The sequence below is a fragment of the Muscardinus avellanarius genome, assembly GCF_963383645.1.
Source record: "Muscardinus avellanarius genome assembly, chromosome: 4".
NCBI lineage: Eukaryota > Metazoa > Chordata > Mammalia > Rodentia > Gliridae > Muscardinus > Muscardinus avellanarius.
The window spans coordinates 123,004,093-123,030,533 of record NC_137789.1 but is presented as its reverse complement, the minus strand read 5'-3'; the positions used below and the strand labels follow the sequence as shown (position 1 = coordinate 123,030,533).

The window sequence follows — 26,441 nt, the reverse complement described above, 5'->3', positions numbered from 1 at the left end:
TTTTATTTCTCCTGTATGACCTCATTTCCTCCCTCTGAGACTTTGATCCCTAAATCTGATGGGTTGAAGAAGGGTAAAGGTCCATCTCCCTTATCTGCTTTGAGCTGGCAAGCAGTGTTGGCTCTGCCTAGTCAGGGTTTAAAAGTTTCATTCTAACTGATCTAAAGGAGATAGAAAAAGTATCCTCTAAAAGGTCATTTGTTAGCTGCTGTTTCAGAAGCAGCTGCCATTACAATTTCTGCACTGTCAATATCTACCTATTTATCCGCATGAAATGAGAATCCAGAGGGAGTCTTAGGATTATAGGGTTTTGCACATTGCTATTTTTTTTCTTTCTGATCTCTAGGATTTCATTCATGAATTTACAAAGAAAACAATACAATGAAGAAACCAACAGACTATAATTATAGCTCATTATAGGCAAACAACAATGACAAGAGTTAAATAGCTCTAGACTTTTTATAAGTTTAAAGATGAGCATCAATAGTCAGAAATAAGCCTATTATCTGGAATTATCTGTATTTTACTTATTTAATACTAAAACATTTATTTAATCAAAACAAACAGCTGTAAACCAGGGCTTAAAATGGCAGAGATTATATAGGTGGCAGAAATTTCAAAAATTCTGTCAACTGTTTTATACGTTTAAGTTTAGACACAATGTATATTGTATAAAATAGAGTACTTACTGTTTGTTTACTTTGTATTGAATCTATATATCTTTAACTTTATAAACATATATGTTTATAAATCTCAGATGCACAACATATTTAGCCCTCAGATGCATATATTTCTAGTTACAGGCGTATAGGATATCAAACATACTTTAATAATCCAAAGTAATAGTTGCTCATTTAGCTTGAGTTATAAATTGGTCTTTTAGCAGCTGTAAAGCACAGATATTTAATTGTTTTTTTTTTTTTTTTTTTTTTTGGTGGTACTGGGGTTCCTGGAAACCCTTCTACTTCTACTTTCGGGCTACAATCCCAGACCTATTTTTTTATACTTTTTAAATTTGGAAACAGGTTCTCTTAAGCCAGAGCAGCCGGCTTCAAACCTGCGGGATCTCCTGTCTCCACCTCCCAAGCACGAGCATAACGTTGCCTTTTTAAAGACTCAAGTTTCTTAAGTAATCAAAAGCTGAAAAACTGAGCACAGGATAGTATCTTGAGAAAATACAAAATCTTTTTTTTTTTCTTTATATAGCATTTGGAAATGCTACTAAGAGAAAAATTCTTATTGTTTTGAATATAGAAGATAGAAATAACAGGAAATTACCTTAAATAAATAAATTTTCTTTTTTTTTTGCTTTTTGGCCAGTTTTTGTAAAACTTTACAAAGAGAATACCAATCAATAATTTAAGAAAACTCTAATATTTTAAACATAGAAAGAATGAATTGAATTTGACAGTGTGTGTGTGTGTGTGTGTGTGTGTGTGTGTGTGTGTGTGTGTGTATGTGTGTGTGTGATACTGGGGATGGAATCCTTCTACCTCTGGGCTACACTCCCAGACCTATTTTATAATTTTTATTTGGAAACAGGGTCTCTTAAGCCAGAGAGGCTGGCTTTGAACCTGCAGCAATCCTCCTGTCTCTACCTCCCAAGCATGGGGATTACAGGCATGTGCCACCATGACTTTTAAAGAAACCCTTTAGCCGGTCTTGGTGGCGCACGCTTGTAATCCCCGCGCTTGGGAGGCGGAGACAGGAGGATCGCGCAGGTTCGAAGCCAGCCGTGCTGGTGTAAGAGACCCTGTTTCAAAAATATAAAATAGGTCTGGGAGTGTAGCCCGGAGGAAGGAGGGCTTCCAGGAACCCCAGTACCACCAAAAAAAAAAAAAAAAAAAAAAAAAGAAACCCTTTAGGCTGGGTGTGGTGGCACACACTTGTAATCCCCAGGCTTGGGAAGCGGAGACAGAAGGATCGCGCTGGTTCGAAGCCAGCCTTGCTGGCTTAAGAGACCCTGTTTCCAATTAAAAAATATAAAATGAGTCTGGGAGTATAGCCTGGAGGTAGAAGGGTTTCCAGGAATCCCAGTACCACCAAAATAAATAAATAAATAAATAAATAAATAAATAAATGATAAAAACCTTTAAAGTTTTTAAAATTCTAATCTGTTTAATTATGTAATTTATTGTAGGTTTTAGCCTATACAAATTATTTTCAATTTTCTCAAACCCTCTATAATTTGCTTAACATTCTGATTTTTTGGTCTTCCCTCTTCTCCATTGGATAACAGTCATTTAGAAGAACGCTTTTGCCATACAAAGTGTTTTCCATCTAAAAGTATTTCCCTAAGCTGGGCGTGGTGGCTGGTGGCGTACCCTTCCAGCATTAGGGAGGCTGAGATACGAGGATTGAGGTTCCTGGCCAGCCTCAGCTATTTAGTGAGGTCCTTTGCAACTCAGTGAGACCCTGTTTCAAAATAAAGAACAAAAAATAGGGCTGGGAGTGTAGCTTAAAGGTAGAATATCCCTGGGTTTCATCCCCAATACTGCAAAAAAAAAAAAAAAACCCAAAAAGTATTTTCGTCTTTAAGATTCTTTATAAAAATGCCTCCTTCTCACTGAGCGTGGTGGCACATGCTTGTAATCCCTGCGCTTGGGAGGCAAAGACAGGATTGCGCAGGTTCAAAGCCAGCCTTGCTGGCTTAAGAGACCCTGTTTCCAAATAAAAATATAAAAGAGGTCTAGGAGTGTAGCCCAGAGGTAGAAGGGTTTCCAGGAACCTCAGTACCACCAAAGGAAAAACAAAGTCTCCTTCTACTTATAAATATCTCCTTTTATTTATTGGGTTTCCTTTTGTCTTTATGGGCTCTGGTGGCATGGCAAATTTTTCATTTGTCTGTGTGGCCAGATGAAATCACACATCTGATTTACCTTGATGCATAGGTTTAGGTTTCTCCTTAACACAATTTTAGACCCTTTATTCTTCTCCTGCAAAACAGATTGGGCTACAAGAGAGTGTAACTGTTTACATTTTCCTCTGGTGGCCATTTTCCTTTTCCTTCATTAGGCTTTTACTAAACAAAGCAGGGGAGTTTTTAAATCTCTGAGATAAAACAGCCATACTGGGAGGCTACTGGGATAAGGCCCAAGATGGCACCACCTGGTTCCTACCAAGCGGAGGCCACAGTGGCACCACCCAGTTCTGTTGCAGGAGGCTTGGTTCCTGGAGAACAAGAGACAGAAGCTGGAGTAGGATAAAGCAGGTTTCTTTATTCACCGAAGAGGGCCTGGTGAGTTCATCTCCAGTTCTAATCTTGGAGTTCAGAACGTGCAAATTCTTTTATACAATTGTTACCTTAATTTTTAGAAGGAAGGGGTGAGTGAAAAATTTTTATTGTAACAAGATGTAGGAGCAGAACAGCAGTTAATCTATATATTGTTTATATTTTCTCCAGCAGGTATGTGACTTATCACTTATCTCTCTGGACTTTAAGAATTTAACTTATGGTCCCAGCTGTCTGGAAAGTCCCTGCTTGGTTTAACTGAGAGGGAGCCTAAGAAGAAAACTTTATTCTTCTATCTTGTCCCTAGGTTTTTAGCCCAGAGTCGTCTTCAAGGACATAGCCAGGCAATTGCTTTAGTCCTAGCCACGTGGAGCCCAAGATGGTGTCACCCAGTCTTGGCCACGTGGAGGCCAATATAGGAAATCTAGTTCAGGAAGCAGAAGCAAAACCTCACCTGAGAAGGAACTGTATTGTTACCCTTGCCTGTTATTGATCCAATTAAAAACACTGGGGCTATATAATTTGTATATCTACATCACTCTGGGCTCAGACCAGGAACTTTGTTCTCTGAACCTCACTTGTAAATAAAGGGATCTGCTATATCCTTCTCCAGCCTCTGTTTCTTGTTCTCCATGAATCGAAGCCTCCTTCAACATTTTAGTGAGCCAGTCAGGAGACACTGTGGGGCCATTCTGGTTTATTTTTAGGGATTCCTTTATGCTACCCCAAGCAACATACTCACTCACATGTGCATATGCACCCACCTATACACACCACTGGCAAGATCTAATAAACTCTCTTAAGTAGCTACAGTTGCTAGAGAAACAGATTCTGGTACTTGGAGTAATTATAAACAAAGTGGAAAAAAATGTTATCTGAGTGGTTCCCAAGAATCATGAGAATTACCTAGCCAAGCCCATTTCTACCTTTAGTCCCTTTTTCAGTCAATCCATCCCTCAGGATTGAGGTGAGAGAGCCAACCTTTCACTTCCATGGCCAGTAAAAGTTCCTTCCCTCCCTTCCTTCCTTCCTTCCTTCCTTCCTTCCTTCCTTCCTTCCTTCCTTCTCTCATTCCCTCCTTACTTTTCTCTTCCTTCCATTCTTACCTTTTTAATTTTTTTTTGGCATTGTGGAATGAATCCAGGGATATGCTGCCTCTCAGCAACATCCCTGACCCTTCTTTATTTTTATTTTGAAACAAGACCTTGCTAAATTGCTGAAGGTCTTGCTAGGTTTCTGAGGTTGAACTTGAATTTGTGATTCTCATGTGTCAGCCTCCCAAATACTGAGATTATGGGCATTCGTGTCCACAGCCCACTTTCCTCACATTTTCTAGGAATTTGGCAGTGTTTATATGCATTTATATTTGCATAACTCCCTTGGATTTAGTCCTCCTTGTGCTGTATAAGTGGATTCTGTTATTTTACATTTCCATACAAACATGGGGCATACACTTTTTTAAAAAAGAAAATCACCAAGACAATATACTCAAAGAATTTGTGCTCTTAGCAAATTTTACTGAAGAGTTTTGGTTCAGGAGGAAAAGGAGAGTGTATCACACCCCATACAGAAAGCTCCTAAAAACTATATGATGTCATTTTTAGCTCACACATCCCAAACAGATTTTTTTCTGTCCTTTTTCTTTCCCTAATGCAGCGAAAGTCTTTTTTTTTTTTAAATTTATTAATGCAAGTGAAGGTCCAGAAACTTGTTCGGAAAACATAGATCCATTGTGATTGCCAGCAGCTGAACATATGTATAAAAAAATGTTTGAGTATAAGTTTCTAGTCTGGGCTCACTGACCAGCGGGTCTTGGCTACAGTAGGTCCTGGAGAACAGAGCTCAGGGCTGGGATGCCACGTGAACCCCTGAACGCCTCTCCTTCTCTTGAGTTTTCCTCTTTCCTCATTCCTTTTGCTCTTACATCTCACTGATGGTTGGGGCACTGGCCACATGAAAAAGCAAAATCTCCCTGTGGGAATCTCCTTGGTCCAGGACAATGGCTAGAGTGAGGAGGGAAGCCCCTGTCCAAAGGCATTGTCATTAGGAAAGGGACTCTTGCTGTTGCAGCAAGTGTGAGGAGCCCATAGGAGCCAATGTTCCGTGGTCAGTGAGTGTGGGGATGTTGGGAGGAAAAACAGATGCTCCTGGTGCAGACACAGGATAGAGGGCAAGGTGCGGTCAGGCAGGCAGCAGAGAATGTGTTGTATCCAACCACTTTTAATTGTATCACGCATATGCTTTAGGAGGCAGCCCCTGGTAAAGATTGTTGCTCTTTGTAGCTCTGAGCAGAGTAAATGGGGAATAGAGATGTCTACTTCAAAACACGGGGTTCAGTCCTGCAGGGAGCCTTGGGGCCTCTCAGAGCCCCACAACCTCATTCTCTTCCTCTTTCGATTTATGGACAAACTCGAGAAGGTGAATACTTTCCTCAACCTGGACATTCCGGCGAACACGGCTTTTAGCCAGTTTCTCCAAAGCATGTAGAAGTTTTCCCCTGGCAAAGGACTTTTCTTTTATTTCTAGACCTTTTTTATAATGGAATATTGCTGGGTTTTCAGAGTTCAAGTGAAACTGTTGGAAACAGCCATAGTGGAAATGAATGTCTTGCAGTGTGTGATCATCAAGGTCCTTTAAACAGAATGCTTTCTGAAAAATTTCCTCTGCCTTTTCATATTGGCCTATTTCTGCATACATTCTAGCCAGATAAACATAAGCCATGTCAAATGTGGGCTTTATTTTTAAGGTCTCCTCATATTCCCGTATTGCCATTCCAATCACTCTGTTCATATTTTCTCTCTCCTGCCCTCTAGGCTGCATGCTTGTATCTTTCCTTTTTGGAATATAACTGCTCTATAGCAGAACCCTAGCTGAAAACGCAAGAAGGAAGAGTTGGGTTTTGTCTTCACAGCTTTCTTTAAGAACTGAAGAGCTTTCTTCCAATGGCCTTTTTTGTTTTGATAAAACTTGGCTATATATGGAAAGACATAAGTCTGAGTGGGCATGGTGTTCAGAGCTTCTTCAATGTATCTTTTTCCTTCTGCTTCCTGTCCTGCATCCTGAAGCTTCAGGGCAAAAAGGGCCTTAATATATGCATCTTCTGGATTTAGCCTGACAGCCTGCCTCAGGGCATCTAGGGAAATTAATTTCCCATCATAATCTCTGCAAAAGGTGACGATGGCGTACCCAACGCTGAATTCAGGGTTTTCAGGCTCCACTTCCTGAGCCTTTTTGAAGCAGGCCTGGGCCCGCTCATAATTCTTTCTCCCACACTTCAGCAAGGCCCATCCTTTCTCACAGTCCACCTCAGGACATTCCACCCTACAGCAGGAGGGATTTGCAAAGGTCTTACAGGTATTTTCCACCTTGTCCAGGTAGGCCTGGGCCTCTGCCATTCTGCCCAGGTGGAAACACACCCAGGCAGAGTTTCCCCAGCTCACCAGGCTTCCCCTGTCTGACTGGCCAGGGTGCTGTGCCTGGATCAGGGCTTCAGCTTCTCTCAAGCTCTGCAGAGCATCCTCATCCTGCCCTGTCAGGTGTTACACGTAGGCCAGGAGGTTGTGCATTCCCACATTGTATTTGACGTGTCCAAATTTGATCTGTTCCTGACTCTGTTTTCTAAATCAGGTATTTCACTGTCTTCAATTTTCAGCCCCCATGTGAAGTGGCATCTCAACTGATCCAGGCTATCTTCTTTCAGATTTCCATCAGACTTCTCACTATAAAAATAGATCACAATTAGCTTTTCTCTTTATGCCTTTAGTGGAATGAAGCCAGCGATTAAACTAATCAAATATATATGTGTCTATATTTTTTTCCAGTGTCCCTATCTTCATCAATGTTTCCTCTCCGGGTTCTGTGGTTCTGTCTCATAACAGAGCATTGGTTATGAAAAAATTGTGAGGAAATTCTATTTTTATATTGGTGCCAATACTAGGTTCAGTGATGTCTAAGTCAACTCAAAATGATTAATTCTGCTAAGGTCAACATAATTTCAGCACTACCCTCAGCATTACAAAACTCCTCTCTCTGTTTGTCTCCCCCTCCACTGGAGTCCACTATTCATGCTCTCAGAAGACTTGAAGAAGGAGGGTTCACGGAAGGGTGGGTTCTGTACTTGTTTTTTTTTTTCTTTTCATATTGTCAACAGACCAGCTATATTTTGTTTCCCTAATTTCAGGAACAATTCTGATGAGAGTTCTAAATGGTTTCAAAACATGAGTTTCCTGAGCATTTAAACTGGATTAGAGACTCTGGTAGGGTATCCCACTTTCTATGCCTGTATGAATTTAACCAATCTCAGTTAGGTTGGGCAATAGGCCACTCTGTTTCACAGTAACAGACCTACCCTGTGGGCATAGAAGCCAGGGGATGAGTGAGCATGGTATGAGCTTAAATATCAGTCTTACTTTTGTAACTCAGGGATGCTGGGATTGGGAAACTCTGCAGCCTAATGCAAAGGTACTCAAATCTTAACTATTATTGTAATTGTCCCCCACTATCCATGGGGAAGAGGCATAATAAGGTTAAAGTGTGATCACAAGTTCTCTTTCCAATATTTCTCCTTTCTATGATGTGGAGCTGAAATTCTTTTCCCTCTATAAGAACAAAAGGGAAGAAAAAAATGTGTCTATTCGTTGAAAAGGAGGTCTTCTCATCCTGTGTAGGTATTATCTCCCATTTCATACTTGACATGTTTTCTACTCATTAGGCTCAAGGAAAGACCCCAAAAGGGATTCTTGTAAAATTTTCTTTAACCCTCAAAATGATAATATACAGCAAACAGTTTTTATATAAACTGTTTTTATATTGACTCAAAATATCTATTCATATTTCAATCACAAAACACAGATGATGAAACATTCCTTTTTGTAAGAAAAAAGAGGGACAGATAATTCTGTTTCTTTTATATGAATAATGGATAATGGATAACAGTGCCACAGTGGGCAGAGGATACTCAGGTTTGCTCTGAGAAAAAGCTAGCAGTATAATAGACCCCTCTCATTTCCCTCAAATCCTCCACCTCAAAAAATTCACCATAGTACCTGAGTGTGGTGGCACACGTCTCTACTCTCAGTACCTAGAAGGCTGAGACAGGAGGATCACAAGTTTGAGGACATCCTCAGCAAGTAGAGAGACTCTCATCAGCCTCGTGAGACTCTATTTCAAAAGTAAAAATAAAATAGAACTGGGGGTGTAGCTGAGCGGTAGAATGCCCCTGAGTTCAATACCCAGTACCACACACATATAAAAATAAATTCACCATAGTCTTCGGGTTCTCCTTGAGTGAGTTCCTGCCTAGCACTCCCAAGTCCTCCTCCCCAGGCCCCACTCTGCAGAGGAGTTCATTCCCACACTGAGACTACTCCTGCTTCAGGGAAGATGGAGGCAGGAGAGCTGCCAAGGTGAGGAGCTCCAGAAACCTTCCTTGCCACTCAGTCATAGCCCAGAAATATTACTCAATGACGTGTGTGTGTGTGTGTGTGTGTGTGTGTGTGTGTGTGTTCTTCCTTGGGTATGGCAGGACAAGATCAGAAGTGAGTAAAATAGTTATTGTACCTAAGAATGCTCAGGAAAAGAGTCACTGCTCCCAAAGGAGATGGAATTTCTTTGAGATTCCTCACTTGCAACTTCTTGCAAGACAGGTATAAATATCTTCCTGAGAAGGAATTCTTGCATTCTAGGCCCTTTTACTCTTACATCTTCTTCTTCCATGAACGACAACATCAGATAGGATCAGAGAGCAGGTCAGAATGCTTTGGAACAAAATTTTTTCTTTTTTTCGACAGTTCTAACAAAAAAAAAATTTTTTTTTTGTTCAATAGTTCTAACCAAAACAAGGAAAGAAATCTGTATTTTCTGGAGGAAGCTCATCACAACCCTTATAAAATTTCCCTTACTAACATTAAGCTAGTGGTTTTGTAAATGTTAGCATGTAACACAGTCACCTAGAAGATTGTTGGGCCCTCCCCAGAGTTTCTGAGTCTGAAAGTTTGGATGCAGCCTGGGAATTTGTTTTTACAATATTTTCTCAGGTGACACTGATGTGGCTTTTCAGGTCACACTTTGAGATCATCTGGTCATAACTTAAGCACAGAGCATTGCAAAACCTCATGGGTAGCCTAACTTCCTGTCAGCTTTGCAGATGCAGGCTTTATTTGGGGTTTGGCCACTAGGTGGCACTACTCAGAAGTTCTGGGGCCACCCCTGTGCTGGGCTTTGGGTTGCCAGTGGAGGAGTTTTCCACCAAAAGAATCTGGGGAAGCCCTCCCTCTCCAGCTAGGTTCTCCAGGTCTTACGAGTGCTAGGCCTGGGGTTGTCATGTTACTATGGTTGTTATGGCCCTGCACCCTTCCACCCAGCACTATCTCCCATTGATTTCCTTGAATTCTGCCTACACCATCTTAAATACTCCCCCCCACCAAGAAACTCTCCTTTGTTAACTGGCCAAAAGGACCTCAATATCAGAGCCACAAGTCAGATAGCTCCTTTAGGATGAGGCCTGCCTGAGACTTGGTCCTTAAGAAAAGTTTTGGAATTTCAAGGTGTACAGAAATAAGGTCAGCCAAGCAGGGAAAGCCTTTACCTCATTGTGGTTGGAAGATGGCAGGTGCCCCATGAACGGCAGCATCAGATAGGTGCTTTGGGTTCAGGCTGGGAGGCTCCTCCAAGTTTTGTCCATGAAGTTCTAGGGTTCCTCGGAAAAACTTGTTGTTTATATATGGGAGAGATTACCAGGCAATTTTTCACACCCTCAATGAAATTGGCAAGTTTCCATCTTGGTGAAGATGAAGCATAGGGAGAAGGCTGTCTGCTCTGATTACAGACACTTGCTCAGCTTGGGCAGGTGCACGGATGTTTGTAGGATGCAGTTTTGACATGCAAAGTCCCTGCTGTGGTCCATGTGGCCTTGGAGATAGAGGATAGCCAGATCTTACGGTGGCATCCAGTGTTGGGCGGAGGCCAGTGGAGCACAGGGATGGACAGTTTCGTGGAACGTGGCAGATTTTTCTGTCATTTGTCACTGTCACATGTGCCAGGCCAGGGGATTCCAGGGGCGTCCTTAAGTCAGGGTCAGAGGTCTGTGCCTAGAGAAATACTGTAGAGAGCTGTTGGCAGTTTGTGGAAGAATGAGGTAGCAGGTTAGGTCTTCTTTTGTGGGATGCTGCCTCTGGTCCTGAGATATTAGTTTTTAAGAAGAGGAACATGTTGTTTACAACCTCCAGCAATTTGTATTACTGCTAACTCGGATGACAGTGATGACCTTATACAACTGTGTTTGAACCAATCATGTGCTTGTAGTCAGAGAATGTGCTGGGGCCTCTGGGGACTGCAGTACTAAATAAAGTGTAGTTGTTAGCATCTAAAAATCTAAATTCACAAAATTATTTTTGATTGTCCTTAGATTTCTCTCTCCTTCCCGCCTCCTTTCTCCTCCTGCCGCTGTCGTCTTCTTCTTCTTCTTCTTCTTCTTCTTCTTCTTCTTCTTCTTCTCCTTCTCCTTCTCCTTCTCCTTCTCCTTTCTCTCTCTCTCCCTCCCTCCCTCCCTCTCTCTCATTACTGGGTATCAAACCCAGAGGTATTCTACTTCTGAGCTACACCCTCAGCCCTTTCTTTTGTTGTTGTTTTGAAACAGGGTCTTTCTAGGTTGCTAAGATTCTTGCTAAGTTTGCTTCAGTTGGTCTTGAACTTGTGACTCTCCTGTCTCAGGCTCCCCAAGTAATGGGATGATAGGTGTGTGTCACCACTCCAGGCAGTTTCTTCTGTTTCTAATTTTTAGATCACCTGTTACAAAACAACTACCACTAGGGAGTTAATTAAACAACACTCACAGGTTTAATGCAAATTTCCTATGAGACTAAAGGCTGATATAATTGCCCATACACTTAGTAAAGGGAAAAGGAACTAAAAACAAAAAAACAAAAAACAAAAAACAAAACACTGATCTGAAACCCTCTTGTAAAGTGTCACTGAGTCATCCTGTAAGTTTCTATTTCTCGGCTTTCTGGTAATAGTGCACTAAAATAAGCAGAAGGGCAAAGACTGGGAGCAGCCTCCCATTGAGCAGTTCAGGGCAGGGCTACTCACTTTCTCATGGCCGGCTCGTAATTACCAAGTGGAACTGCAGCCCACTTCCTTGTCCTGGGTTCCAAACTAGGCTCCCTCGTGGTAAAGTGTAGCCAGGAACCGAGTTTTGACTAGTAGTGGATGATAGGCAAACATTGTTGTGCCATTTCTAGACTCAGGCCACAAGCTGTCCATGATTTTTCTGTTGTAATGGAAACACCAATGAGCAATATAGTGTGTCAGAGGATGGAAGGAGTCATGATCCCGGAATTCTTGGGTAGCCATCTGCCAGTTGAGAGGAATATGAGAAGTAAATTTCTGTATTGCTGCCCATCATATTTCAGGGGTTTTCTGTAATAATGGCTTGCATTACCATAACTAATAAAATTAGAAAAATTTAAATTGTATATACTTTCCCAAATTTTGTATGTCATGATCTGTTCAAATTTAGACTATTTTCACTTTTTTTTTTTTTTTGGTGGCACTGGGGTCCCTGGAAACCCTTCTACGTCCGGGCTACACTCCCAAACCTATTTTTATATTTTTATTTGGAAACAGGGTCTCTTAAGCCAGCGTTGCTGGCCTCAAACCTGAGCAATCCTCCTGTCTCTGCCTCCCAAGTGCAGAGATTACAAGCGTGCGCCACCACGCCGGGCTTATTTTCACTTTTTTTATGGTCCTAGGGATTGAACCCAGAGGTGTTCTACTTCCAAACTACACCTCTGCCCTTTTATTTATTTATTTATTTATTTATTTATTTATTTATCTATCTATTTATTATTTTTGTTTTGTTTTGTTTTGTTTTGGAGCAGGGTCTTACTAGGTTTCTAAGTGTCTTACTCTGTGGCTGAGGCTGTCCCTGTCCTCCTATCTCAGCCTCCCAAGTACTGGGATTACAGGCATGTACCATCACGCCCAGCTCAAACTATTTACTTCTATTGAGCAAGACAGGACTTTAATTCTTAAATTGTAAGAAGAATTGATAAAGACTCTAAGAGAAAGAGATTTGCCATAGATGTTTTCTGTAAGCTTTTAGTCCCCATGTACTGAAACACTGGTGTAGTTTAGATGCTGGTTCTTCCTTTTGCTGCTCCAGTGTTCCTTCAGTTAGTGGTAAATTATTGCCAGGTCCGTCCTGGACCTCTGGGTGGCCTTGCTTCACTGAAGTGGGTAGCAGATGATGGAGCGTTGATGCCAGATACAGCTGAGCATCTTTAGTGTCAAATCCCTCCTCCCAACAACCACCAGAAAAACACCTATGGCTGAGTAAATTGTTATTGTCATGAGAAAGCACACATACTGGGATAACCATATAGTGTCTCAAGAGAATTTTTCAAATCAGAGCTTGTGTTAGTGGACTATGGGGAGGTTTCGTAGAAGCAGGGCTCAGCTGGAGATTGAATGCTGTCAATCTCAGTTTTGGCTCATGTTCCTCCCTTTCTTCCAGAGTGGAGTGAAGGTAGGTGTCTTACAAAAAAGTTTACACCTAAAAACTCGTGTGGAGTTCTTAGGAATGATTCCATGATCAGGTATGTAAAGCTGTTTCTAGAAAGAGAGAAGACTAGACCAAGGCTAAAGGTGTGTAATTTGAAAAAAAGTAACATTGCTCATGTCAGCAAGGTTAAAAGGCTGTTTGGTTATTTTTGGACCTGGAGAAGGGGTGTTCACATTTTGGTCTATGCTCAAACACAAGTACAGAGTGGCCTGGTGTTTTGTCTTGATCCATCATGGTCATGGGGTGGCTTTCTCCAACACGGATGTTCTATGGAATTGTTTGCATTAAGGGAAGAGTGATTGTTAGGCACGCATGCTTCTGTCTGGGAAAGAGCAAACCCAGGCCACTAGAAAGAAGAGCCCTGTGTACCTTTCAGGTGACGGAGTTACCTGAGTACAAGGTGATAAGACTCCATCACAGAGCAACACTTTTTCTATACATGGGACCAATGGGACATGTTTTGCTGAGATTGCCTTTCCTCTTTCCCATCTGAGGTCTGATGAAGAGAGGGAGACGTTTTGCCTTATTTACTCTTGTGCACAAAGACTGCCTTGCCCAGTGGTAAAGGTCACCTGGATGCAGTATGTCTGGGGCATTACTGACTTCGCTACTTATTGGATGTGTGTTCTTGCGCTAGTTGTTTTACCTTCCTGCCTCTTCGCTGCTCTCCTCTCCCCCTTCCTTAGTTTCTTCTGTCACTCCTTCCTTCCTTTCCTCCTCCTCCTCCTCCTCCTCCTCCTCCTTCTTCTTCTTCTCTTTCTTTCCTTCTCTCTTCTTTTTCCTCCCTCTCCCCCCCCCCTCTCTCTCTCCCCTCTGGGAATCAGACCTAGGTGCTCACACATGCTAGGAAAGATCAACCTACTGAACTACATGCCCAGCCCTTTTTATGTTTATTATTTTGAGACAGGGTCTTACTCAGTTGCCTATGATGGCTCCAAACTTTCAATCTTCCTGCCTCAAACCCCCAAATAGCTGGAATTACAAGTGCATTCTATCATGTCTGGCCTGGCTCACATTTCTAAGCTATATTTTTGTTAACTATAAATCAGAATAGTAAAAAGACTTTTCGCATGGGCTGTGATTAGATCAAATGGATATTCCTTGGAAAGTATGCCTCATTTAAGAGCATTCAGTAATTGTGAGTGCTACTTTCACAATGGGGGCAAGTCCCTCCCTCTGTGCAAATAAATCACCCACTAGAGTCCTTCTCATTGCAGTTTTTTTCCTAGTCGGCACAAAGAAAAATGTCTTGTGCCCCAACCCTGTGCAGCTACTGAGGTAGGAGTGCTCTGTCCTGAGCATTAGGTTAGGGTGATGTAGATGTGGTTTCCCAGCAGAAACAGGCTTATGGAGAGGGGGAAGAAACTTCAAAAGGGGCAGTACTTCTCTCAGTTCTTTTCCTTCAGGTGGGAGGATTCTAATAAGCTATGTGAGTTTTTAGGTGTAAATTTTTCTGTAAGGCACCTACCTTCACCCAGCTCTGGAAGAAAGGTGGAAACATGAGCCAGTACCGAAATGAACATTTGGAGAGTGGCTTGCGCTGAGAGCAGCAGACTTCAGCACTGTTCTGTATTAAATGATTGTTCAAGAACAGAGGGTCAGGGAAACAGAGTGAGTGCTTATCATGTGACCACTACGCACTTGGCATTAATGCTGGCTCTATGAGTCCCTGGCTCAACCGATTAGGATTTCAGAATCATGCCCAATGATTCTTGGCATAAACAGGCTCATGAACCAGACAGGACAGAACAATAAAGAGCAAAAGCAGCCCACACAGCATATAAGTGTAGATGTTTACACATGTGTTTTCAAATGGGAGAGAGCAATGAAAACCAGAGGAAAACGTATGTGTATGAGTGACTGTGTGACTGGGGATTGAACCCAGGGGCATTCAGTAGCATTCTACCTCTAAGCTCTACACCCAGCCTAATTTTATTTTATTTTATTTTTTTGTTTTTGAACCAGGGACTTGCTAGGTTGCCGAGAGTCTCACTACTTGCTGAGGCTGTCCTTGAACCTGTGATCCTCCTGTCTCAGTCTCTCAAGCACTGAAATCACAGGTGTGAGCCATGATAGGCAGAAAGAGAAACTCATTTTTTTTTTTTTTGGTGGTACTAGGGGTGGAACCCAGAGGCTTTCTACCTCCGGGCTATACTCCCAGACCTATTTTTAAAATACTTTATTTGGAAACAGGGTCTCACTAAGTAGCTGAGGCTGGCTTCGAACCTGTGCGATCCTCCTGTCTCAGCCTCCCAAGCGCAGGGATTGCAAGCGTGCACCACCACGCCCGGCTGAGAGAAACTCATTTTTAAAGGACAGGATTCCTACTTGTAGATATGAAATGTAGGCACTGACCTATGAATCTACCATGACGAATCCAGATTCAGCTCTTCATGACTTACTGGCTGAGTGATTTCACTTGAACTCTGAGTTACTCCATCAATCACATAAAAAGGTTGGTCTTGAAAATAAAGAATAAAAAATAGGAAGGGAGAGGACTTCCGGGAAGATGGCGACCGAGAAAAGCGGGGCTTAAGAGCCCCGCTAACAACAAATCTCCATTACCACAAAATCAGCGCCTTTCAAAGCCAGAAAACAACATCACCAGAGAAACAAAAAAAATCACCAGGCTCCAGAGAGAAAGCGGACTGAGAACAGAGCCACAGAGGAGATCCTCATGCCCGAGGACGCGGCAGATGCGGCTGCAGCGCCATACTGCTGGCAGCACCGGCGAATTCACGGGACAGCCACAGCAAGCCGAGGGGAGCCGCTGCGGAACAGCCAGGTGGGATTTCTCGGCGCAGAGGACATCTAAAGCTCCCAGTGTCTGAGCTCAGCACACGCTGCAGGGATTCAGAGTCGAAATCAAAACCAAGAAAAAAAAAAAACGCCAGCCCAACAGACGGTGTAGCAGCGGCGCCATATTGCCACCGGCGGCAGCAGCACCGAATTCACTACAGCTACATCTGTGTACTCAAGAACAGTGAGTCAAATTGCGGGCCACAGCGGAGAAATCCCAGTACTGTACTCACTGGGACTTGACCCAGTGGGAGAGGGGCGGTGGCAGTGATATCACACCATAGGAGAACGTGCAACCTGGCACCCCACACAGTCTAAAGCAGCCTCTATAGACTCTCTGGGTCGGAGACTCTGTGATACAACCCAGTAAAGGAGTAGTGGGGTCTGAGATACTACTGACTCGAGATCCAGAACACCTTAAGTGAAGTCATAGTGACCAAAGGGAAGAACCCAGAGAAGGCACAAACATCTGAAATCATGGGAAAGAGGAATAATACTGGAGCAATGAATGCTCACAACCCCACAACATCAACCCGATAAAACAGAAAATCAGAGATTTCTAGAAGATCAAATCAGGAAAATAACTGTAGAAATAATAGAGGTGCTTCGAAAAGAACTCAGAGAGAGCCAAAAAGAGATAAAGGATGCAATTAATGAAGTAAAGGCCTCAATTCAAAGCACAAACAACCGATTAGAACACATGGAGAACAGAATCTCGCTCTTAGAAGATGATCATTCCAAAAATGAATGCATAGTTTCTAATCTAGAAAAAAATATCCGACAGCAGGAATCTGACATTGAAGAAATATGGGCCCATTTTAAGAGAGCTAACCTAAGAATAATTGGAATAGAGGAGGGAAAAGAAAGTGAAACCAAAGAGATCAACAATCTCTTCAAAGAAGTAATAGCAGAAAATTTTCCAAACATAGAGCAAGAGGTTGATACACAGGTCCAGGAAACTTATAGAACTCCCTTTAGACAGGATCGGAGAAGAGGATCCCCACGCCACATAATTGTCAAAATGACCAATGTGGAAGCCAAGCAGAGAATCTTCAAGGCAACAAAATAAAGGGCCAAGTAACATTCAGAGGCAAACCAATTAGAATCACTCCAGACTTCCCAAACCAAGTCATGAGAGCCAGAAGGGCTTGGAGTAACATATTCCAAACTCTGAAAGAAAACCACTTCCAGCCAAAAATTTCCTACCCAGCAAAACTTTCTATCAAATTAGATGGAGAAATAAGAAGCTTCCATGACAAACAGAAACTGAAGGAATTTATGTCTTCAAAACCAGCACTAGAGAAAATACTCAAAGAGATTAACTACAAAGAAGAAATAGGTAACACACATCAGAACTAGAGAAACAAGATTTTCCATCCAACAGATAACTAAGATTGGTTATCTGTGGAGATTCATTATTTATGTTAGTCTGTTACCTATCTCTAAAGGGTATTGTTTGCCTTTATTGTTGTTAATTTTTAGGATTTCTAGTTGGAATATTAATATACCTTCAGATATAGCATTTGGAAATATTTTATCCCATTCTATTAGTAACTGTTAACTCTGTTTACATTGTCTTTGGATATACAATGTTTTTTATTTTTTAGGGAGTTTGTATACTCTTCTGTTGCCTGTGCCATTGAAATCATATCCAAGAAATCACTGCCAATTTCAATGTTGTGAGGTTTTATGACCCAGATTTTCTCCTAAAAGTTTATAGTCTTAAGATTTATATTTAGGTCTTTTATCTATTTTGAGTTAATATTTGTATATGGGATTAGGTAAGCGTCCAATTTTATTCTTTTCCATGTAATTATTATTTTTCAACAATATTTAGTTAAAAGATTATTATTTCTACCACCAAATGTTCGTGGAAACCTTGTCAAAAATAACTTGACAATATAGGGAAGAATTTAGGTCTAGGCTTTTATTTAACTCCAATGGTTTATATATCTGCCTTTAGAATAGTACTACACTGTTTCAAATATTGTAGCTTTATATGGTTTGAAATCAGAAAATATATATCTTCTAGCTTTGTTCTTTTTCAAGATCGTTTTGGGTACCTAGAGTCCATATTCCATATTAGGATAGATTTTTTTTCTGAAAAATAAATATATAAATATATGATAGTTTCACCTAAAAAATAGAAAAAAATAGATTCTCTGGTAAGAAAGAAAGCAAAAAGAAATATTGAAATGTTATCTTTAAGTCATCAAAAGCTTGGTAGCAGACAAATGAAACTGTTATGTGAGATTATCATTTTTAATTTTGGATAAATTGCTATAATACTAGATGTCAACTACTAAGCCAAGCATAGGAGGGGGGGATAGGGAGAGAACGGGGTGGGAATCGGGTGGGGGCTGACTGGGCAATGTGTGCATGTATGTCTACAAAAGTATGTATCCCACTATGATGTATGAATACAGTGCACCAATTAAAAATAAATATGAAAAAAAGAATAAAAAATAAATAAATAAATAAATAAATAAATAAATAAATAAATAAATAAAAAGGTTGGTCTTGAGCAGTGGTTTTACAACCTTGGTTGCAAATTAGGAAATTCCCTGAAATTCTTAAAAAAAAAAAAAAGATTGATGGTTGAGCTAGTCCTAGTCGAGTGGATCAGATTCTCTGGAAGTAAGACTCAGGCAACAGTATATATTTAAACAAAGAAACTCCAATGTGAGTTTTGTGCATGCTTTAAGAACATCAAACGTGTGTGTGTGTGTGTGTGTGTGTGTGTGTGTGTGTTTGCGCGCGCGCACGCGTGTGTGTGGTATTGAGAACCCAGACATTCTACCTCTGAGCTACACCTCCAGCTCTCTATTTTTTTTAAACAGTGTCTCACTAGGTTACTGTGAGTCTTACTAAGTCTGTTTTCAAACCTGAGACCCTTTTGTGTTATGTGAGTGACTGTGTTACTCGGGACTGAACCCAGGGGCATTCAGGAGCATTCTATTTCTGAGCTCTACACCCAGCCTAATTTTATTTTATTTTATTTTTTTGTTTTTGAACCAGGGACTTGCTAGGTTACCGAGAGTCTCACTACTTGCTGAGGCTGTACTTGAACCTGTGATACTGTGTCCTTGAACCTGTGTCCTTGAACCTGTCACTGGAATTTCAAGCATGTGCCACCATGCTTAGCTAACAAAGTCACTTTTTGCTTAGAGTATGCTCTGCAGACCTGCAGCATCCGCATCAACTAAAGCTTAGAAAGGCAGAATTTCAGGTCCTTCCCTAAATTTACTGAATTAGAACCTGCCTTTTAGCACAGCCAGGTGATTTGTTAGTACATTTAAGGTTAAAAGACACTTTCCCAGATGATTCCTCAGTCTCTTCATCCACGGTGTCATGAAATTTTTAAGATTGCTCTCTGTAAGCAAGCCATGGGCTTAGCCCAGCTGAGATGCTGAAGTGACAGTGAGACAAGATTGAGAAGGGGCCTGGTGTCTTCCTGGATACCCTGGCCTCCAGCCCTCTGTGTCGGGGTGGATGGTGCCTCCGCCTGCTGGGGCCTGGCAAATCCCCATTGGAGCTGACGGCTGCTCTAGATGAGCAGTTCACCAAGGGGGCAGTTTGCTCTCTCTACTACAGAGATTTGGCAATACTTGCAGACATTTTCCCCAAAATACTAGGGATTGAATCTATGGGCATTTTACCTCTTAGCTATACTTTCAGCCCTTTCTATTTTTTATTTTAAAAAAGGTCTCACTATGTTGCTGAGGTTGACTTCAAACCTGCAATCCTCCTGTCTCAGCCTCCCAAGCACTGGGATTACAGGTATGTGCCACCAGACCCAGCTAATCTGCAGACATTTTTATTGTCACAGCTGGAGTTGGGGGTACTGCTGATGTCTAGTGGGTAGAGACCATGGCTGATGCTAAACATTTTATATTGTACGGAACAGCTCCTCAAAATAAGGAATTATCTGGCAACAATGCCAAGATTGAGAAACCCTATACTAGTTCCAAAAGGGCTTTTTGTAATGTTAAAACTGTTCTAAATATGTGCAGCCCCAAATGGTAGCAACTAGCCACAGGTTATTATCAAGCATTGGAGACATAACTAGTGTATCTGTGGGGCTCAATATCTAGCTTTAATTTTAATTAATTTAAATAGCCTCATAATGACTGTATTTTGGATGGCACAGCTGCACTGTGAGAGCTTGGGCTTCTCCCACCCACCTTCATGGAAGCAGCAATGACTTAGGGGATACTGATTTTGGGAGCTGTAGCTTATTACAACCTATTTAGTCCATTAAGAAATTGCTTAAATTCTCTGACCGCAGTATATCTTTGACTATTTGGTAGGGAATACAATATATTCAAGGGGCATCTAGAACCGCTGTTTTTTCCACTTGTACATTCTGATGAATATCCCCCTTTTTTGTGGTACTGGTGATGGAACCCAGGGGCATTCTACCTCTGAGCGACACCCCAGCCCTAATTTTTTCTTCTTTATTTTGAAACAGCGTCTCACTTAGCTGCAAAGGGCCTCACTAAGTATCTGAGGCTGTCTGCGAATTGTGATCTTCCCGTCTCAGCCTCCCAAATGCTAGGATTACAAGCATGAGCCACCATACCCGGCTTGAGTATCCCCTTTAAAAGAAAGAAATAACTGAGAGATTGTGTGCTTATGTCTAAGAAAGACATCATGTTTAGAAGAGAATTTGCTTGAAAATGACAGCTGATAGCAGTCGAGAGCACAACACCTTTCTTCCTGAAACCCTTTCTTCCTGAAACTGGGAGGCACTGTCTGTCCTTCATAGAAAGTTCTCTGTGGTCTCTTCCTTCAGCTGTTTCATGAATTTCTGAAGTTTCTTGACAAAGATAACTTTGACAAGCAGTCTTCAGAGCTCAGCTCGATGGCCCAGTTTCCAGAGTTTGGAGGAGCCCTGACTTCTTGGCTGCTTACCACCATCCCTCGCCTGGATACTTGAAATGAAAGCACCCAAACTGGTGACTCAAGCAGCACCCAGGAGAATAGGCACAGTCCTGGAGACCCCTGTATTTGAAAATAAATTACCTAGTCGATGGCATTCTCTCATAGCAACAGAGAATGGATCAAGACATGGAGTCATTTCCTTTGTCATCCACCATGGAGTATAATAATACAATTCTTATAGCAGGCATCCGGCAGCTCCAAGGAATTCCAGAACTGGGAACAGAAGCTTTGGGTGTCTCCTAACAATTAGGGAGAGAGAAAGAGAGAAAAGAAGAAAAGGAGGAGGAGGAGGAGGAGGAGGAGGAGGGAGGAGGAGGAGGAGGAGGAGGAGGAGGAGGAGGAGGAGAAGAAGAAGAAGAAGAAAAAAAGAAGAAGAAGAAGAAGAAGAAGAAGAAGAAGAAGAAGAAGAAGAAGAAGAAGAAGAAGAAGAGAAGGAGGAGGAGAAAAGGAGGAGGAGGAGGAGGAGAAAGGAGGGGGAGAAAGAGGAGGAAGAGGAAGAGAAAGAGGAGGAAGAGAAGGAGGAGGAGAAGGAGGGGGAGGAGAAAGAGGAGGAGGAGGAGGAGGAGGAGGAGGAGGAGGAGGAGGAGGAGGAGGAGGAAAAAGAATGTGTTTTGTGTGAAGTGTTTGTGTGTGAGAAAATGTGTACTTATGTGTGTGTGAGTTTATATGTATATATGTGATTTAATTGATGCTCTGGGACATATTTCTCCCTGCCTACTTTGAATTCCTCTAATTCTCCCACCCCATCCTGGGAAACACCGGCTGTCCCAGGCCAGGGCTTGAGCAGGGGAAGTGGACAATCTGCCTAAATCTCAGCCATGTGAGTGCATGTATCTCTTTGAAGGCTGGGGGCCTGTTTAAGAAGAGAATATTTTCTACAGCTTACAAGCACAATACAAAGTAGGAAAGAGAGAGATGTGTACTTTTTCAATAAAATATATCTAAATGCTAGTTGGGCTTCATATTTCCTAATGTCTGATGGAAAGAGATGTCTTATTTGAATGGTTATCATCACAGTAAGTCCTCAAGCCTTTGATGCTTTCATATTAAAAAAAAAAAACCTGACCATGTTTACCTTTAAAATTCTTTTCTTCTTCCACTGGCTTTCAGGTGATCCATCTTGGCCTGGACAGATTAAAACCCATCCTCCTCTTACCCTGTCCCACCCATTCTTTCCAACCCCATCAGCTACATTTGTGCAGTCTGCAATCCTGTGAGTACCTCCTGTGGTGTGATGTGTTCACAGGGTTAGAATTATGGCACAAATAAGCTGACACTTGCTGTTAAGGCTCTTTACTCACTATTTAAATTTAGGCCTGCCAGATGTGGTGGCGCACGCTTGTAATCCCCGCGTTTGGGAGGCGGAGATAAGAGGATCGCGAGGATCGCGCAGGTTCGAAGCTAGCGGTGTTGGCTTAAGAGACCCTGTTTCCAAAAATAAGAAAAATAGGCCTGGGAGTGTATCCCAGAGGTAGAAAGGCTTCCAGGAACCCCAGTACCAACAAAAAATTAATAAATAAAATAAAAAATAAATAAATTTAGGCCTGCTAAATTCATAAGACCACATGAATTGAATATGGTTTGCTTCCTCTGGAAATTGATATTGAAATATGATCCCCATGTGAGGTAAAAGGGTGGAAATTTAATTAGTCAATGGTGTTCAGAGGTGGGCTTGGGGGTGTTGAGAGGTCATCAAGCAGAGTCTCCCTCATTATATACTGATGACTTTATGAGAACAGGGAGAAAGACTCAAGGACTTGCATGCCCACATGTGTGCTGTCTGCTTCGTCTGTCACCACATGATGCCCTGCACTGTCTCAGGACTGGCAGCAAGAAGTCATTACCAGATTTCCTCTCCATTCACACACGTTGGAGCTCCAGTACCATGAGCCAAAATGAATTTTTTAATTTTTTTCTTTATAACTTAAACAGTATGAGGTGTTGTGTTATAGCGACAGAAACCATATCAAATCAGTTAGACAGTTTACCTTGGGAAGGGTCTGCCTGGAAAGCTGTGTTCCAAGAAATACTAAAACTTAAAAATATAATAGAGTAGGGTGCGGTGGCACACACCTGTAATCCCAGTACTTGGAAGGTTGAGACAGGAGGACCGCAGGTTCAAGGCCAGTCTCAGCAACTCAGTGAGGCCCTTCGCAACTTAGTGAGACCCTGTTTCAAAATATAAAATAAAAAGGATGGAAGGTATAGCTTGGAGATAGAATGCCCCCAATCCCTAGTATGAATGAATGAATGAATGAATGAATGAATGAATGAGTGAGTGAATGAATGAATGAAAATAGGCTAAAAACACAAATCCCAGAGCATCAAGAGCTTGCCTCATGGTTTCTGTGAAAGTCAGCTGCTAAGCAATGCTTGGTTTCTCATTTGTCCTATGTCTTCCGGGACTTCTTAGGCAAGAAAAGTCTTTATATTTAGAAGAAGATTGACTGAGGATGTTGTTTACCCACACATGACTGCTGTGGCACAGCACCAAATACATTTTTAGCTTTTGCCTCCTGTTCCTGGCACAGAGTTTGTAAAACCCTCAGAATTTCCTGGGTGACGAGTGCATATTTTATAACACAGGACAAGCCCTTTGTAAGAAACTACAAGACAAAGGGAAGGGACTCTGAGCTACTGAAAGTGACAGATCTTGGGAAGAGAAATATTTGGGAAAACTAATGGCCAATGAATCCTGGTTAGTTAGGTTTGTCTGTGTAAACTGTCTGTTGGTGCCATCTCATTTCTTGGCGGAGGTTGTTGTCCTGGTCCTCACATAGGAATCAGGAGCAGGGGACGCCTTCGCATGGGGAATTTATGTTCTATGTTCAGGCAGAACATTACCATATCAGATATTAGCAGTTTTGAAGGAGCATTGCAGGCCTGGATGGGCCTTGGTCCTTAGACTAGTCTAGCACTGGTGCCCTCACACACCATCTGGGGAACATGTGCCCAGGTACTCCCAGGCACACCACACCTTGGTCCATAGCAGCCACTGCTAGTGGGCAATGGTTCTCACTGGGGCTCCTGAGTTGGAATAAAAGTCATGATGCTAATAGACTAAGGATGGGCTGGCTGCAGGCAGACAAGGTTAGCTCTAAGGGTAGAGCTAAAATAGGCATGTTAAGAATAGCATCAGCCAGGCATGGAGGATCACGCTTGTAATCCCTGCGCTTGGGAGGCTGAGACAGGAGGATCGTACAGGTTCAAAGCCAGCCTCAGCTACTTAGTGAGGCTCTCTGCAACTTAGTGAGACCCTGTTTCCAAATAAAATATAAAAAAGGTCTGGGAGTATAGCTCAGAGGTAAAAAGCCTCTGGGTTCCACCCCCAGTACCACACACACACACACACACACACACAAAAGAATAGCATAAAATGACTTAGCAATTACCCACCATTTCTAGCAGAAGACACTTTGAGGATTAATATTACCATCCCACACCAGGATAAGACAGAAGGACCACAGGTTCAAGGACAGCCTCAGGAACTTAACAAGACCCTGATTCAAAACAAAACTAACTAAATAAAGTAGGAATAACTAGGGGTATAGCTTGGAAGTAGAACACCCCTAGGTTCAATTCCCAATATAACATTTTTTTAATTACCATCTTAGCAACACACACACAAACCACACAATTACCTGTATTCTGAGTTGGAAATTTCAATTTATTGTGGCATTACTATCAAGAAGATATATGTAGCATAGTATTACTGTCAAAAGTACACATAAGTACCTGGATAATGCTAACAATAAGATATAAGGAATGTTCTAGGGTTAATCAAAAGCTCATCCCCTGGGTCTGGAAAGCTGAAAAGGAATGGAATGAAGAAGGGAATAGGTAGGCAATCACCACCACGTATTAACATTTTGAAGAAGGGCGGAAATGGGGATTATATGGCAACCTGAGCCCTAAACAGAACAAATCAGTCTCGCACAGGCCTGCAGCACAATGCTATTTCCACCAGAAACTTGTTATAAGAGCTGTTGGCCAGATAACTGTATAGCTGGATTGGACCTAGGAGACCAAAGGGAAGAAAGCAACTCTTTTAAAAATGTACTCTAATCCGGGCACAGTGGTCCACGCCTGTAATCCCAGTACTTGGGAGAAAGAGTACAGGTTCAAGACCAGCTGCAGCAATATAGTGAGATTCTCAGCAACCTAGCAAGAGCCTGTTTCAAAAAACAAACCAAAGCAAAAACTAAAAAATTTAAAAGGGCTGGGGGTGGATCTGGAGGTAGAATGCCCCTGGAGAGCCAATCCCAGGTGCCCAAAACAAACAACAACAACAAAAAAGTGCTTTAATGCAATAAGCAAGACCGCCCTGCTCAGAGAGCCCGCAGCCTTCCCAGCCTGCTCCCCCTCACAGCTGCACTCCAAGCCTGCTGCTGCTGCTTCTTGTGTGTCCTCAGTTCAGGGGCTGGGGGGCTCCGTGGGAGCAGAGCTGCTGGCACCCTGTCACATATCCTCACCATCCTCCTCGGACTCAGAGGCAGACAGAAACAAGCTGCCTATGCCTGAAGGGGCGTCCTTCAGCAGGACACCCAGCTGCTTCTCGTAGTATCTCACTGCTTGCTGCAGGTCTCCGTTCTGCTTGTGACGCAATCCTTGGCGATACCAATAATCGGGTGCATCTTGTGGAGGAAGATTCTCAGCTTTGTTCTGTAGTTGGTCCTTCAGCTCTTCTTTCTCAGTTGATTCTTGGCTTATGGAGAGACTGTGGAAGCAATGCTGGAGAGCCGCCTCTTCAGAATTCCTGTGATTCTCCTGATGGCTGGGTGGATGGACTTGTTGCCGGTCAGCGCCCGGAGGCTCCTTACCGAACACCATATTATAGTATTTTTCTGCTTCCAGGAACTCGGTTACAGCAGAGTGTGTACTAGGAGGAACTGGTTTCTTCTCCAGAATTTTCTTTATATAGTCCACAGCCATTGTCCTTAATTCCTCGACCTTCTCTCTGTTTCTGCTGATGTCAGATGCTCCTGTATTTTGCATTTGTTTGGCCTTTTCCTTGTAGCAGTTCATGATGTAGTAATAGAGGTGGTGATTGTTTGAGGTGGATTCCAGCACTCTTTGAAAGAGATCTACAGCTTTGTCTAGGTCCCCTTTATTTTGGTAAAATTGGGCTGCACTTCGGAGGACATCTGTTTGGTTAGGAGCCTTGGCCAAGGCCTCTTTGATCCATTCCTCTGCTTCTGTCTCTTCATTCATCCTCTGCAGTTTCAGGGCCAAGATAATTTTGAGATACTGGACATCAGGACTCAGCTCAACAGCTTGCTTGAGAGCCTCAACAGGCAACGCCTTCTCTGTTTTATCATCCAGGTGGTACATTGCAATTGCCAGTCCAGCAGAAAATTCTGAGCTGTTGGGTATCTTTTCCAGAGCCCTCTCAAAACAAACCTTAGCTCTGTCATTTCTCCCACACTTAAGCTGTGTCCATCCTTCCTCGCCGTCAATCTCGGGACACTCAATACTGAAAGGGTTTGAAAACTTTCCACAAATGTGTTTCACCTTGTCAATGGAAGTCCAAGCATCTGAGAACCGGCCCATGTGATAGTAGACCCAGGCGTAGTTGCCCCAGGTGACCAGACTTCTGATTTCGGTTTGTTCATCATGCTCTTCCTTGATCGACTCTTCAGCCTTTCGCAGGCATTCCAGAGCTGCCTCATTTTGACCACTGAGGTGTTTTATGTAGGCCAACAAGTTGTACATCGTGGCTTTGGACTTGGTGTTTAAAGACTCAATCTGGTTCCACACTCTGCCTTCTAGATGACACGAGACACCTTCTTCCTTGAATAAATTCCAGGTGAAATGGCACTTCAGCTGGGGAAGGACTTTCTCCAGGGAGCTCTTGGGGACCTCACTGCAGAGAAAACATGCATGTTCACTATGATATACACCTGC

The 26,441-nt window shown here is 42.4% G+C and overlaps 1 protein-coding gene across 1 annotated transcript in view; it reads right to left on the bottom strand.

Annotated features, from left to right (window-relative positions):
- Nucleotides 1-26,396, bottom strand: part of LOC308262412 (uncharacterized protein) — a gene marked incomplete at its 3' end in the record, with an annotated part of 63,448 nt that extends 37,052 nt beyond the window's left edge. The window contains 6 exon segments of the mRNA XM_080694830.1: nucleotides 5,609-6,069; nucleotides 6,072-6,771; nucleotides 6,775-6,839; nucleotides 6,842-6,951; nucleotides 24,273-24,282; nucleotides 25,010-26,396. Of these exon segments, the coding sequence (XP_080550956.1) occupies nucleotides 5,609-6,069; nucleotides 6,072-6,771; nucleotides 6,775-6,839; nucleotides 6,842-6,951; nucleotides 24,273-24,282; nucleotides 25,010-26,249 (2,586 nt within the window). The 5' untranslated portion in view covers nucleotides 26,250-26,396.
- Between the last annotated feature and the right edge of the window lie 45 nt (nucleotides 26,397-26,441).